This window comes from Tetrapisispora phaffii, chromosome 16, assembly GCF_000236905.1.
Source record: "Tetrapisispora phaffii CBS 4417 chromosome 16, complete genome".
In the NCBI taxonomy this organism is placed as follows: Eukaryota; Fungi; Ascomycota; class Saccharomycetes; order Saccharomycetales; family Saccharomycetaceae; genus Tetrapisispora; species Tetrapisispora phaffii.
In genome coordinates this window covers 164,932-178,104 of record NC_016535.1, presented here as the reverse complement: position 1 = coordinate 178,104, position 13,173 = coordinate 164,932, and the positions used below count along the sequence as shown (strand labels likewise).

Genomic DNA, 13,173 nt, shown 5'->3' with positions numbered 1-13,173 from the left:
GTTATCATCAATCAATTGTTGGTTGATGGTGTTATTGTTCATTCAGACAGCTGCCAAACACTTCACGATACGGTTTTCACATCGCCGTCGCTAGCGACCGAGCGGCATCGCCGCGGACTGCGGGTAATACACAGCCGGTGTCACTCGCGACGGCCGTGGCGGGTAACACGCGTGATCGCCAACAGCGTCACGTGTCAGTCACGTGACGCTGTTGGTCCGCCTTCAGCAGCGCGGTCGCTAGCGACGGCAGGCCGGCGTACTCGGCAACACGCTTGCTGTAGCGTCGCATGCCATCAGCACCACGGCCAGCACCACGGCAGGGCATCGCAGGGAAATCTGTCAGCTGCATGTAGGTATGCCTGGCCTTGTCATTCAGGATGCTCTTGAACATCTTCAGGCCATGCAGCGAGCGGTAGTGGCAGTACACACGGTAGCACAGAATAAAAGAAGGGATGTTCGGCACCAACGGGATCAGCATGATGGGTATGGTCAAGGGCATTGCCGCCACGCAGAGTGCTATCTGTCGCTTGTACTGCGGCTCCAGCACCGCCAGTTTCTTGTTGAGCGTGGCGGTCACCTCTTGCATCTCGTCGCCGACTTGATAAGGCCCATACATGGCAACCGTCTCCACGCCGTGCAGATGTGTCTCGATCGGGAACCGGCGCAGGCTCTCTTCCTCCCAAGGCACGTTCTCCACAAACTTACTGACCTGCCCATACAGGTACCTGTTCACCCTGTTCTCGCTCTTGCCGAACCTGTCCCAGACACCATGCGCTTTCCTAGTCATCCACCGGTCGAGTTTCACCACTCGGCGGTCCATATTCACTAGTCGATGGGGATACTCGTAGTGGAAAAATACGTCTTGCTCACTCAATGGCACAAGCAGCAGCCGGTGGTCTCTGGCAAAAAACCCACTGCGGCCAATACTGATGTGTCTTCTTATGATACCGAACATTGCTCACCTTCCTTACAGATGCTCTCTCTCAACAGTGCATTGTTATGTTGCTTTCTCTTATAATGCAGTGTGTGGGGCTCCATTGAAATTTGAAAACCCCATCAATTGGAATGAGCGACAAGTTCGGTATACGGAAACACCGACCATTATAAATAAAAGCAGGGTGTGGTGGACCCATGCAGGCTGCACATGGAGAGGCTGTTGGGCACAAGTCGGTGGGGGCAATGAGTTTGTTAGAGAAGAGCACCGAAACGCCAAGTGGCAGCAGTTCATCTGATCTGCCCGTCGGTGAACATACTGCCAACACAAACGACACTAGTATGAGTGCGAACAGCGAGCGACATGGCATGAAGTCTCGAGATGCAAGTGAAACGGTTGGAAACTTGAATTATTATGCTTTGAATCCCACAACGGTGCCTCCTTTCGTCTTGGATGAAGATTTTAAGAGGCTGAAAACAAGGAACAGCAACCTGTTGAACACGGACACTATTTTTGAAGACAAGAGTGGTATTGACTACGGAAAGAATGTGGTGACAAGGGACCCATTTTTGAATTCCGATGTGGAGAAGTGGGGGCAGCTCGTCACAAATGTAGGTAACCATGTCACGTACATTAGCGACCAACAAACGAAAACAAGAATGCGGTCATCGCAGGACATGGCCTCCGCCTCGATGGTCTCTGCAGGTGGATCCAGCTCCATGATGGACCGTGTATTCGACGACGAGGTCCAGTTGAATGATTTGAGTTCTGAATGGGGTGGGGAAGAGCGTCTTAACGGTGTCTACAACCAACCGTTATTCCAAAACTACCACGAGGTTAAAAACACAATGAACAACAGGGAGTGGTACGAGTACATCTCCAAGATCAAAGACTTCTACTACCAAGATGGCTACAATAAGCATAAGCAAGAGGCCGGCAGGGACGGCTATGCTGACCGTGCTGGCCAATCGGACTGGCTGGATGAATTCAGCAAGGAGAAAGAAAGATGGAGAAGGTTCAGAAAGAGCAAGTATCAGAAATGGAGACCTCTCGTGACAGAGCTGATTCTGAACTCGCACTACGTGCCTCTAGCGTTCCGACTCATGATCGTCATACTATGTGCCATCTCACTCGGGATAGCCTCTAGGATCTTTATAAACTCAGACGACAACTCCATTGCCTCTATTGACGGCAGAATCACGCAACAAGCATCCACCGTGATGGCCATCTGTGTCAATTCGTTTGCAATCGTGTACAGTGTGTACATTGCACACGACGAATTCACAGGAAGACCGTTGGGTCTAAGAGACCCCCTCCGAAAGCTAGGCCTGATCTTATTAGACTTGCTGTTTGTCATTTTCTCCAGCGCAAACCTAGCGCTTGCATTCAACACGTTGTTTGATCCCAAATGGGTCTGCATCGATGACACTTCCACAGGAACGGCCGGGACCGGCAGCAACTCGAAATCGTTCCCAAAAGTGGCATACATCTGTCGCAAACAACGAGCATTATCTGCATTCCTGTTCATACTGATGTTCACATGGGTGGTAACATACGCCATCACCATTTTCAGAGTGGTGCAAAGAGTCAGATCTCAATCGCCGCGGTTCTAACTGACCTCGCACTTCCGCACTCCCGCTCATGCGCATACCACCTAGCATGTGAACCCACACAGCAATCATATAGACCCCATGTAGCCACATATCATATAATGTATCAAGACCATCATTCGACTTAACGTCGCCTGTCGCCAAACTGTGACGCCGTCTCCCCTCGCCCCGCCAGTCAGAAACCGCCTCTTACCCGCCCCGTCCTCTCCGTAACGTTTGTGATTTCGAAGTTCTCAGAATATTTTTTTGGCGGTGTGATTTTTAAGACACCAGCAAGCTGTACATGCTATAGAAGATATATATATATATACAATTATTCAGAAGTGATTTGCAATAGGCCTACTTCGTTTAAAGGTACTCATACCTCTAAGGAGTTGCATGACTATCTGTTTTCTTTTTAAGTTTAGTAAGAGAGAGAGAGAGAGACAGAGGATTTTGATCTACTTAGTAGCAGTTTTTAAGGCCGGGGTTGAACAACACAGAGGAAAGCATCTGTGAAACCTGATCTAGGAACATTTTCGTATTTGATTGTGCGACAAGAGACAGAGAAACGATAATGACTGATATATTGCCTAGATCTGACGATTTGGAGGCCACTTGGAACTTCATTGAGCCCGCTATCAACCAGATTTTGGGTCAGAACGATCAGGAGCTAGTTAATAAGCGAGTTAATAAGATTTTATCGCCTACTATGTACATGGAAGTTTACACAGCGATTTACAACTACTGTGTGAATAAATCAAGGTCGACAGGGCAGTTCAGCTCAGATAGGGTCCACAGCAATGGACAATCTTCCATTTTGATCGGCAGTGAAATATATGAAAAGTTGAAACATTTCTTAAAGAGATACATCACTAATTTCACCAAGAAAGAAAATGAAACCTTTTTGGAATTTTACGTTAGACGGTGGAAGAGGTTCACAATTGGTTCTATCTTCTTGAATCATGCATTCGACTATATGAATAGATACTGGGTGCAGAAGGAGAGAAGCGATGGGAAAAGAGATATATTCGACGTCAATACTTTATGTTTGATCACTTGGAAACAAGTCATGTTTGATTCGAACAGTGAACTTCTGGCTAATGAAATTTTACAGCAAATTACGATGGAGAGAAACGAACAATCTGTTCACCAAAGCAATTTAATTACAGCAATTAAATCGTTCGTGGCATTAGGAATCGACCCTCAGGATTTAAAGAAATTGAATTTAAATGTTTATTTACAAAATTTTGAAAAACCGTTCTTAACCAGCACAGAAGAGTATTACACCAAGTTTTCAAATGAATTCTTAGAAAATCATTCAGTGACTGATTATATCTCGAAAGCACGTAATATTATTTACCAAGAAGAAGAATCTATGTCTATTTACTGGGATGAACATACAAGAAAGCCATTATCCGAGACGCTGAATGCAGTATTGATTACAAAACATGTCAAAAAATTGGAGGATGAGTTTGTCACTTTATTAGACGCTAGAGATGAAATTAATATCTCTGCATTGTATATATTAATGCAGAGAGATTTCACGTTGATGCCACAGTTAGCTAATGTTTTTGAACAGTACATTAAGAAGACCGGGGAGGATGAAGTGTTAAAATTGTTAAAGATGTTCCCAAGCGCTAATGGTAGCCAGAAGACCCCTGCATTGATAATCCCTCCAAAGGAATATATCAAAAAATTAATCGAAGTTTACAAGATATTTTTAAATATAACTCAAAAATGTTTCAATAACGATCCATTATTCACAAAGGCTCTGGACAATGCCTGTAGATCATATGTTAACGTAAATGCATATGCCATTCCACCAGGTAATACAAATGTGTCAGTTAATTTACTTACATCGAAGACTCCCGAGATGTTAGCTAAATATAGTGATCAACTATTAAAGAAATCCACTAAGCCAGAAATTTCCAATGACATGAACGTCGACGATATAATGATGATATTTAAATTTTTAACAGATAAGGATGCATTTGAAACTCATTATAGAAGATTATTTGCTAAAAGATTGATTCATGGCACGTCCACTAGAGATTCGGATGAAGAAAGTATCATCCAAAGGCTACAATCTGAGAACAGTATGGAATACACTGGTAAGATTGCTAAGATGTTCCAAGATGTGAGATTATCAAAGATTGTGGAAGAGGAGTTCAACTCGTCTGTGAAAGAGTTACCAGACTACTCGCCATTGAAGTACCCTGAGTTGGAACCATTTATTCTTGCTGAGACGATGTGGCCGTTCCAATATCAAGAATCAGAATATACCGTTCCACCAGACTTGAAACCATCCTTCACGAAGCTAGAAGATATGTATATTACCAAACATAGCGGCAGAATTTTGAAATGGTTGTATCCACTTTGTCGTGGTGAGTTACAGGCTAACATAGCTAAGACCCACAATGCACCATTCAATTTCACTGTGACGCTATATCAAATGTCGATTTTATTATTATATAATGGTTCTGAGAATAACCAATTGACTTTGGAACAAATCCAAGAAGGTACGAATCTAAAGATCAACAACATTGCCGCCTCTATGATTCCCTTTATAAAATACAAATTGATTCAACAAGTACCACCTGGCTTAAACAATCTAATCCAAAACGATACAATTTTCAAATTGAACACTCCATACAAAGCTCTGAAACCAAAGATCAACTTTGCAAGCGGGGTGAAGAACGATATAATGAATCTAATCAACGCCAACACCAATAGTAATAACACCAGCAACGGTGGTGCGACGAATGCCGGTCCCGACATGGGGTCGAATACAAACTTGAGTGAGAACGAGAAGATCGCCAAAGAATTGAACATAGAGAGACAGATATACTTAGAGGCGTGCATTGTGAGGATCATGAAGACGAACCGAACCATGCCACACACAACGTTAATCAACGATGTAATCCAACAAGCACATCAGAGGTTCAATCCAAAGATTGCAATGATCAAGAAAGCCATCGATAACTTAATCCAGAAGGAGTACCTAGTAAGAGGCGAAGACGGCGAGTCCTACCGATACCTAGCATGAGCCACGATCATTGTTTTTGACCACTCGTCCACACACACATATATATATATATATATATATATATATATAAACGAATAAAGATATGTAAACAAGCAGTCATATATCGTGCCACCATGTCGTTCAGATGTGTATATACATGTATGAGCAGTAACATCCAAGCAGCCGGTTACCCGACCGAGCGACCAACAAACTTACCCGGTCCTTTATTTTCCCACCGGAATTATGCATTTCGAGTCACGCGTGATTACCCCCCACACAGCACGCGGTCTCCACAGTTCTCTTTCCGCGGGAATCAGTATCCCGGAGCCTTCCAGCCCGTCCAATCACACCGCTCCCTTCGTCCCGTTGCCACGCCAATATGCTTTTTCTGTCCACGCCGCGATCGCGCGCGCACAGAGGCAACACAGTGATACTGACATTGCCGAACCTTTAACATGCATGACTGGATGGCTAATGTCAGTATTACTATTTAGCGTTACTCATTCTATGACTAACCCTTTGCTTGTTAAAGCTTTTTTGATGCAAAACAAAGGCTTACTACAGCAAGTGTTGGTGGTGTACGGGCGCTTTATTCAAGATGTTGGTATGTGGTGGGAGGGCTGCTATGACTGAACCGACTGGTTCGCTTGCTTCAGAATGGATCCCATCGGTCACAGCAGCCCAAGCGAATTCCATTGCAAACTGGTCATCGCTCTAAATTACTCATCGACGCTAACGTCGATTCGGTACATCTATATAAGGAGCTGGGTGTTCGTGTTGTCTCTTGTTTCTTGTCTCCCTATCTCTTGGTAGGTTACTAACCCATATATATACACAAAAGTCTTTGTCCCCCCCCTCAATGACTGATAATAATAATAAATTCCAGGCCGTCACTGAGTCTGCTGCCGCTGCTGCTAATTTCCAACAGAATCCATATGGGCCAAACCCTGCTGATTTCTTATCGAATGTCAACAACTTTCAACTGATCGACTCCACCTTGAGAGAAGGTGAGCAATTCGCTAATTCGTTCTTCAGCACCGAGAAGAAGATCGAGATCGCAAAGGCATTGGACGATTTCGGTGTTGACTACATCGAGCTGACTTCTCCCGTGGCTTCCGAACAGTCGAGGAAAGATTGCGAAGCCATCTGTAAATTGGGCTTGAAGGCTAAAATCTTGACCCACATCAGGTGCCATATGGACGACGCTAAAGTTGCCGTGGAGACCGGCGTCGACGGTGTCGATGTTGTCATCGGTACTTCGAAATTCTTAAGACAGTACTCCCACGGCAAGGATATGAACTACATTGCCAAGAGTGCGATCGAAGTCATCGAATTTGTCAAATCCAAAGGCATTGAGATTAGATTCTCATCTGAGGATTCGTTCAGAAGCGACTTAGTCGATTTGTTAAACATTTACAAGACCGTCTCCAAAATCGGTGTCAACAGAGTAGGCATTGCTGACACGGTCGGCTGTGCCAACCCAAGACAAGTGTACGAACTAGTCAGAACTTTGAAGAGTGTCGTCTCGTGCGACATCGAGTGCCATTTCCACAACGATACCGGCTGCGCAATTGCCAACGCTTACACCGCTTTGGAAGGCGGTGCCAGACTGATCGACGTCTGTGTTTTAGGTATCGGTGAAAGAAACGGCATTACGCCGTTGGGTGGTCTAATGGCGAGAATGATTGTGGCTAGTCCACAATACGTCAAGTCCAAATACAAATTGCACAAGATCAGAGATATCGAGAATCTGGTCGCAGAGGCAGTAGAGGTGAATATCCCATTCAACAACCCGATCACTGGCTTCTGCGCGTTCACACACAAGGCAGGTATCCATGCGAAGGCCATTCTGGCCAACCCTTCGACTTACGAAATCCTGGACCCACACGACTTCGGAATGAAAAGATATATTCATTTCGCAAACAGACTTACCGGCTGGAATGCCATCAAATCGAGAGTCGACCAATTGAATCTGAATCTAACGGATTCTCAAGTCAAAGAAGTCACAGCAAAGATCAAGAAGATGGGCGATATCAGACCACTGAATATCGACGACGTAGATTCAATAATCAAAGACTTCCATTCTGGAATCACTACCCCAGCATTGAAACCAGCAAAAGAAAACGAGCCAATCGAGGACTCAGTCGACATTCTACTCGACCCACAAGGCCCAGCATTCAAGAAAGCAAAAACCGTTGCCAAGTAAAAGCGCCTCCTCATTGCTTTCTCTGTTCTACTTTAAATATATCTATCATAGTAAATGTTTTTAACTACACTTATAAAATAATAATTCAATCCCCATAACTGCCATCACTAGTACATGTCTAGAGACACCCTTTACGTATGTGCATGCACTGATTGCTAAAACAGTCACTTGAAACACCACCACCCAGACATCCCGGCGGTTTCCTGTTTTTTTTGTCAATTTTTCCCTTGTTCAGTTTTTCTCGTTTTTCCACAACTTTCCGAAAGTAGCACTCCAAACTGCTACTTTCCGCGCACATCTTCTCGTGAAGTAGGAACAACCACGCCGCTCATCGCCTTTGAAAGTTGAAATTTCCAATTTTTCACTTTTCCCAAAAACTGAAAATATTCGATGCAACACTCATCACCTTCAACCTTCTCTATATCGATAGTAATCTAAAGGCTAACCTATGTGTTAGCACATGGTTGTAGCATTGATGCAGTGAGTGTGCATGTTCATTGTTGTGCAAGACTAGTTTCTTGCTTGAGACTGTCATCTGTTAGCTACCTGTATGTTTTGTTTTAGTTTCTTTAACGTGCAATGTGTTATATAAAAGAGGGTTTGGGGATCTTATGGAGTCTGTTTTCCTTTGGATGTCGGTTTGTTTAGTGGTTTCTGTTTCAGCTCACCAGAACAAATATATATAAAATGTCTGACGCCGTTATCTCCTACGCTGCTTTCATCTTAGCTGACGCTGGTTTAGATGTCTCTGCCGAAAACTTATTGACTTTAACTAAGGCTGCTGGTGCCGACGTTCAAAACGTATGTTATTATTTAAATGGTTGAAGGAACAATTGGATTGCATGCATGCATGTGGCTTGAAACAGGGAACCAACTGATAAAGGATACTATAAACGCGGTTCTACATGGGGGAGTTGGAGAACTGCAGATTCGAAAGTGACAGAATTCAGAGGGCATCTCTGGATCATAGAGGTGTGTCATGAAGTGTTCACCTGTGGAATTGTAACTATAAAGCGACGCGAAGCACTAATGCAATTGTCTCCCGATTTGAAGATACATTTTTACGGGGATTTTTTTACTAACTATTGTTGTATTTGGTTTTTGAAACTAAGTCAATTTATTGGATACAGGTCTGGGCTGATGTCTACGCTGAAGCTTTACAAGGTAAGGACTTGAAAGAAATCTTAGCTGGTTTCCACAATGCTGGTCCAGCTGCTGCCGGTTCCGGTGCTGCTGCATCCTCTGGTTCTGCTGCTGCTGCCGAAGCTGCTGAAGAAGCCGCTGAAGAAGAAGCTGAAGAATCCGACGACGAAATGGGTTTCGGTTTATTCGATTAAACAAAATGAATTACATATCTTATTACAATGTATCAATTCGTTTGTTTTTTCTATATAAATTCAAAAACATCATATAAAAATCTTATTAACCTTCCATTTATAATCAAATAGAATATATATTTCTGAACAATCATCTAATATATATTGTTAAGGAATCATTAACAATCAGAGATATTACTAACTAAATACATGTATATACAAATATCACTCATCTTAGTCGATAGTCAATGCATTGTTTGAGGTGTAGCGTGGTGTAGGGTCTATTCAATTACATTTATACTCATTGTGCGACATTTCGTAACTGCTTCAGATGTCCGAAACTGGAATCATAATAAAAATTCCAAAAAATTCTTTATAAAGAATGGTGAATACTTGTATTAAATTGAACTCATATAAACAGATAGAACTGTCTCCATCTGGTATTCGACATATAATCATACATCTGTGTAAAAGATAGATCAAGTGGTATTTTCAGACTGGATTTTAACTGTTCAAAAGAGCAACCCATTTTACAACAGATCAAAATGGATGCGTCAGCCCCCTTATTAAGTAATAGTAACCATGGTATTAATCAAAGACATACCATGAGTAAATTTGAAACCGCCAAATTGGATATGGAGTTTGTTTTCACTTCTTCACCAATTAACGTTTTATTGGTTTTTGTTCCCTTGGGTTTGGCATTTGGGTTTTTTCAATTATCACATACATGGACTTTCGTCTTCAATTTTTTATCGATCATCCCATTAGCTTCCATCCTAGCTTATGCTACTGAAGAACTAGCAAATAAGGCTGGTAGTACAATCGGTGGTTTGTTGAACGCTACTTTTGGCAATGCTGTTGAATTAATCGTGTCGATCATTGCGCTCAGAGAAGGTCAAATTAGAATCGTGCAAGCCTCTATGTTAGGTAGTTTGTTATCAAATCTACTGCTGGTGTTGGGTTTTTGTTTTATACTGGGTGGCTGGAATAGAATTCAACAGACTTTCAACCAAACTGCAGCACAAACTATGTCTTCTCTATTGGCCATCTCATGTGCCTCTTTATTATTGCCAGCCGCATTCAGAGCGACATTACCTCATGGAAAAGACGATGCCTGGATTGACGAAAAGATTTTAGCATACTCAAGAGGTACCTCAATGGTTTTGTTGATAGTTTATGTTTTATTTTTAGTGTTCCAACTGGGCAGTCACAAAGATATGTTTGAAGAGCAGATTGAAGAAACTGGAGAAATTTTAAGTCAAAGATCTATGAAACCACATCATTCCTTAAGCATAAAATCTTCCTTGATATTTCTGCTTACAACTACAGTTTTTGTCTCCGTGTGCGCTGATTATTTGGTCGGCACTATCGACAACGTCGTTGCTTCCACCGGTTTATCTAAGACTTTCATTGGTTTGATCATTATTCCAATTGTCGGCAATGCTGCTGAACATGTCACTTCTGTCTACGTTGCTATGAAAAACAAGATGGATTTAGCATTGAGCGTAGCAATTGGTTCTTCGCTACAAATTTCCTTGTTTGTTACACCTTTCATGGTGTTGTTTGGATGGTGGATCGACGTCCCAATGACCTTAAATTTCAACGCTTTTGAGACTACCACATTATTTATTTCTGTGTTGTTATCGAACTATTTGATTCTAGATGGTGAATCCAATTGGCTTGAAGGTTGCATGTCACTAGCTATGTACATTTTAATTGCCATGGCATTTTACTACTACCCAGATGAAGAAATTGTTGAATTCGTCAAGAGCGTAGCTTCGAATTAGAAAACAACAAGGACTATTTATTTATAAAACGTTTCTAAATATACAACTAACTATTCTATTTTATTGAAATATTTCAAGTTTATACGGTATACGGCACAACTCAGTTCGTCAGTTAAAACCAATTATGGGTGGTGCCAACGAATGATTTGAAACACTCTTGCTCTCAAGTGTATCTCACACGATAAATATAGTTCAGACACTTATGCATACGTCTTAGAATCCCACTTACTGGATTTGAAGAAATCCCCTCCGAAAATGGAAATAGATTCAACTGATCTATCCCTGAACGCATTAAGACAATGCATAGCAATAGTTCCTCTTCCAAAAGATTTTATTAGGAGTTAGAGTAGTGAACTCCTAAGCTCAATCCACAGATGCATATGTTAACAAGCACATACCTGCATAATAGTCTCAGAGCCTATCTCGAAAAGCTGACCAATGAGTTATGCCTGACACGTAACTAGATTCATGTTTTCGCGTCACTTCGATATCACAACATCGAGATCCAACACTCCCGAAAAGGAAATTAAACGCATTTGAAGACGTTTCAAAGCCTCGAGAATCTGGGTTTTTGATGTAATTATTTACATGACAGAATTCTTACTATTCACTTGGGCTTATTTAATATTCCCTTTTGGTTATGATTAGTGTTCTGTGTCAACCTAAATAGGCACTTTGTTGTTTATTTGTGTAGAGTTAAGAGGTTCGCACCAGATATTTGTTCTGTTTTGTTTTACTTAGGAGTGCATAACTATATATAAACATAACTACATAAAGGAAGGTAAATGTTTACAGTCTTGTCGTTTGTTTTGTAGTATTTACTCAACCCATCTGATTGTACGTCTACAAAGGTGTGTGTGTGCCCAACTATGTCAGGATACAGTGCTCTTTTGTATCTGAGTAAGCAACCCGTGTCGAGAGATATGGTTAAATTTTTGGTCTCTAGCACAGAGGCAATTATCCCAAATATCCAACAATCTGGGAGTCTTGCTATTCCTAGTCTGACAAGTTTCATATGCGACGTCGTGAAGTACTCTAAGGTGAAAACGCCTACTCTTATGGCATCTACGGTATTTTTAAATAGACTTAGATGTATAATACCGGGCTATGTGGAAGGTATTGCGACAGCGACACATAGGCTGTTCTTAGGGTGTCTAATATTGGCTTCTAAGACTTTGAACGATTCATCGCCTTTCAATAAGCATTGGGAAAAATACTGTCGGGGTCTGTTATCATTAATGGAAATAAATACAATTGAACGTGAATTATTGGAATATATGAGTTGGAACGTCAGAATTTCAACAGAAGACTTAATCGACTCTCTATCTCCATTGCTGCAACCGATTCAAGAGATGCTTACGCTACATGACCAACATCCTGATTCTCAAATAAAAAAGTCAAAACTTTTATCAAATGTGACAATATCACAGCAGAAACTACAGAAGGTCAAACCATCTTCTACTTATTTGTCTTCAAACTATTCTATCCCTTCTCTAAGTTCAAGCGTCACATTTTCCAGTGCCGGATCATCAGAAGCTGCTGTAGCAGAGGTTAAAAAGTTGCAGACTGAAACCTCGAACTCTAAAGTTACAAATAAACAAAAACAAAAATAACTTCTTTAAAGATCAAGACTCAGTTTCTGACTCTCCATCAACTATATATATGGGATTAGAAGCGGTACCGCTACAGGAAGATATGGAGGTAATCAAACACAAGAAATCACACTCACATAAATCGATCTGGAAGAAGTTATTTTCTTAAAGATGAAATATAACCAAGGCATAACTTAAGACTAACCAAAAACACTCAAGAGATATTCACAAAGGGGATCTTAGTTCAGATTAACGACTGGAATATTATGTAACTATATGTAAAAATAGATAAACAACATTTACAACAAGATAATAATAATTAATAATAGTTTCATTTTAGAGAGCAACTTTAACAAATTGTAAAGGATTTGTCAATTCGAAGGGAAAGAACAACAGCAAAACGTAAAATATAAAATAATACGCATTAGGAAGTTCAAAGTCGTTAAATACTAACAATTTCTAAAATTTAATATCAAGAAATGACCAAGTCATCATTAGAGTTCATTTTAAAAATACGACACAAATTCAAGGAACATTTGCGACGCTGTCACTTTACCGGTCGATTGATTTTTTTTGATTTTTTAAAGGGACAAGACATTGATTATTTAAAAATAAGAGATCATCAACCACTTTTAAGAAGTTGAAAACCTAAGTATATTGCAATCAAAAGGATTGTGTGCAGTCAAGAGATAGTTTGACCAAGTGCACTATTATTCAAGAA

General features: G+C 41.3%; 7 protein-coding genes across 7 annotated transcripts; 6 read left to right on the top strand and 1 right to left on the bottom strand.

Moving 5' to 3' along the window:
- Positions 1-187: 187 nt before the first annotated feature.
- On the bottom strand, positions 188-955 carry MRX19 (Mrx19p; the record flags this gene model as incomplete). Its single annotated transcript, XM_003688631.1, has 1 exon — positions 188-955. The coding sequence occupies one exon, from the start codon at positions 953-955 to the stop codon at positions 188-190; it is 768 nt and encodes a 255-aa protein (XP_003688679.1).
- A 176-nt stretch (positions 956-1,131) lies between these two features.
- On the top strand, positions 1,132-2,547 carry SRF1 (phospholipase D regulator; the record flags this gene model as incomplete). The annotated part of the gene is made up of 1 exon (XM_003688630.1): positions 1,132-2,547. One exon carries the CDS (start codon positions 1,132-1,134, stop codon positions 2,545-2,547), a length of 1,416 nt encoding a protein of 471 aa, XP_003688678.1.
- A 553-nt stretch (positions 2,548-3,100) lies between these two features.
- Positions 3,101-5,572, top strand: CDC53 (cullin CDC53; the record flags this gene model as incomplete). The annotated part of the gene is made up of 1 exon (XM_003688629.1): positions 3,101-5,572. One exon carries the CDS (start codon positions 3,101-3,103, stop codon positions 5,570-5,572), a length of 2,472 nt encoding a protein of 823 aa, XP_003688677.1.
- Positions 5,573-6,410: 838 nt separating this feature from the next.
- On the top strand, positions 6,411-7,757 carry LYS21 (homocitrate synthase LYS21; the record flags this gene model as incomplete). Its single annotated transcript, XM_003688628.1, has 1 exon — positions 6,411-7,757. One exon carries the CDS (start codon positions 6,411-6,413, stop codon positions 7,755-7,757), a length of 1,347 nt encoding a protein of 448 aa, XP_003688676.1.
- Positions 7,758-8,444: 687 nt separating this feature from the next.
- RPP1B (ribosomal protein P1 beta) lies at positions 8,445-9,094 on the top strand (the record flags this gene model as incomplete). The annotated part of the gene is made up of 2 exons (XM_003688627.1): positions 8,445-8,558; positions 8,888-9,094. The coding sequence occupies 2 exons, from the start codon at positions 8,445-8,447 to the stop codon at positions 9,092-9,094; spliced, it is 321 nt and encodes a 106-aa protein (XP_003688675.1).
- Positions 9,095-9,618: 524 nt separating this feature from the next.
- On the top strand, positions 9,619-10,860 carry VCX1 (Vcx1p; the record flags this gene model as incomplete). The annotated part of the gene is made up of 1 exon (XM_003688626.1): positions 9,619-10,860. The coding sequence occupies one exon, from the start codon at positions 9,619-9,621 to the stop codon at positions 10,858-10,860; it is 1,242 nt and encodes a 413-aa protein (XP_003688674.1).
- An 869-nt stretch (positions 10,861-11,729) lies between these two features.
- Positions 11,730-12,473, top strand: TPHA0P00810 (cyclin family protein; the record flags this gene model as incomplete). Its single annotated transcript, XM_003688625.1, has 1 exon — positions 11,730-12,473. One exon carries the CDS (start codon positions 11,730-11,732, stop codon positions 12,471-12,473), a length of 744 nt encoding a protein of 247 aa, XP_003688673.1.
- Positions 12,474-13,173: the final 700 nt, after the last annotated feature.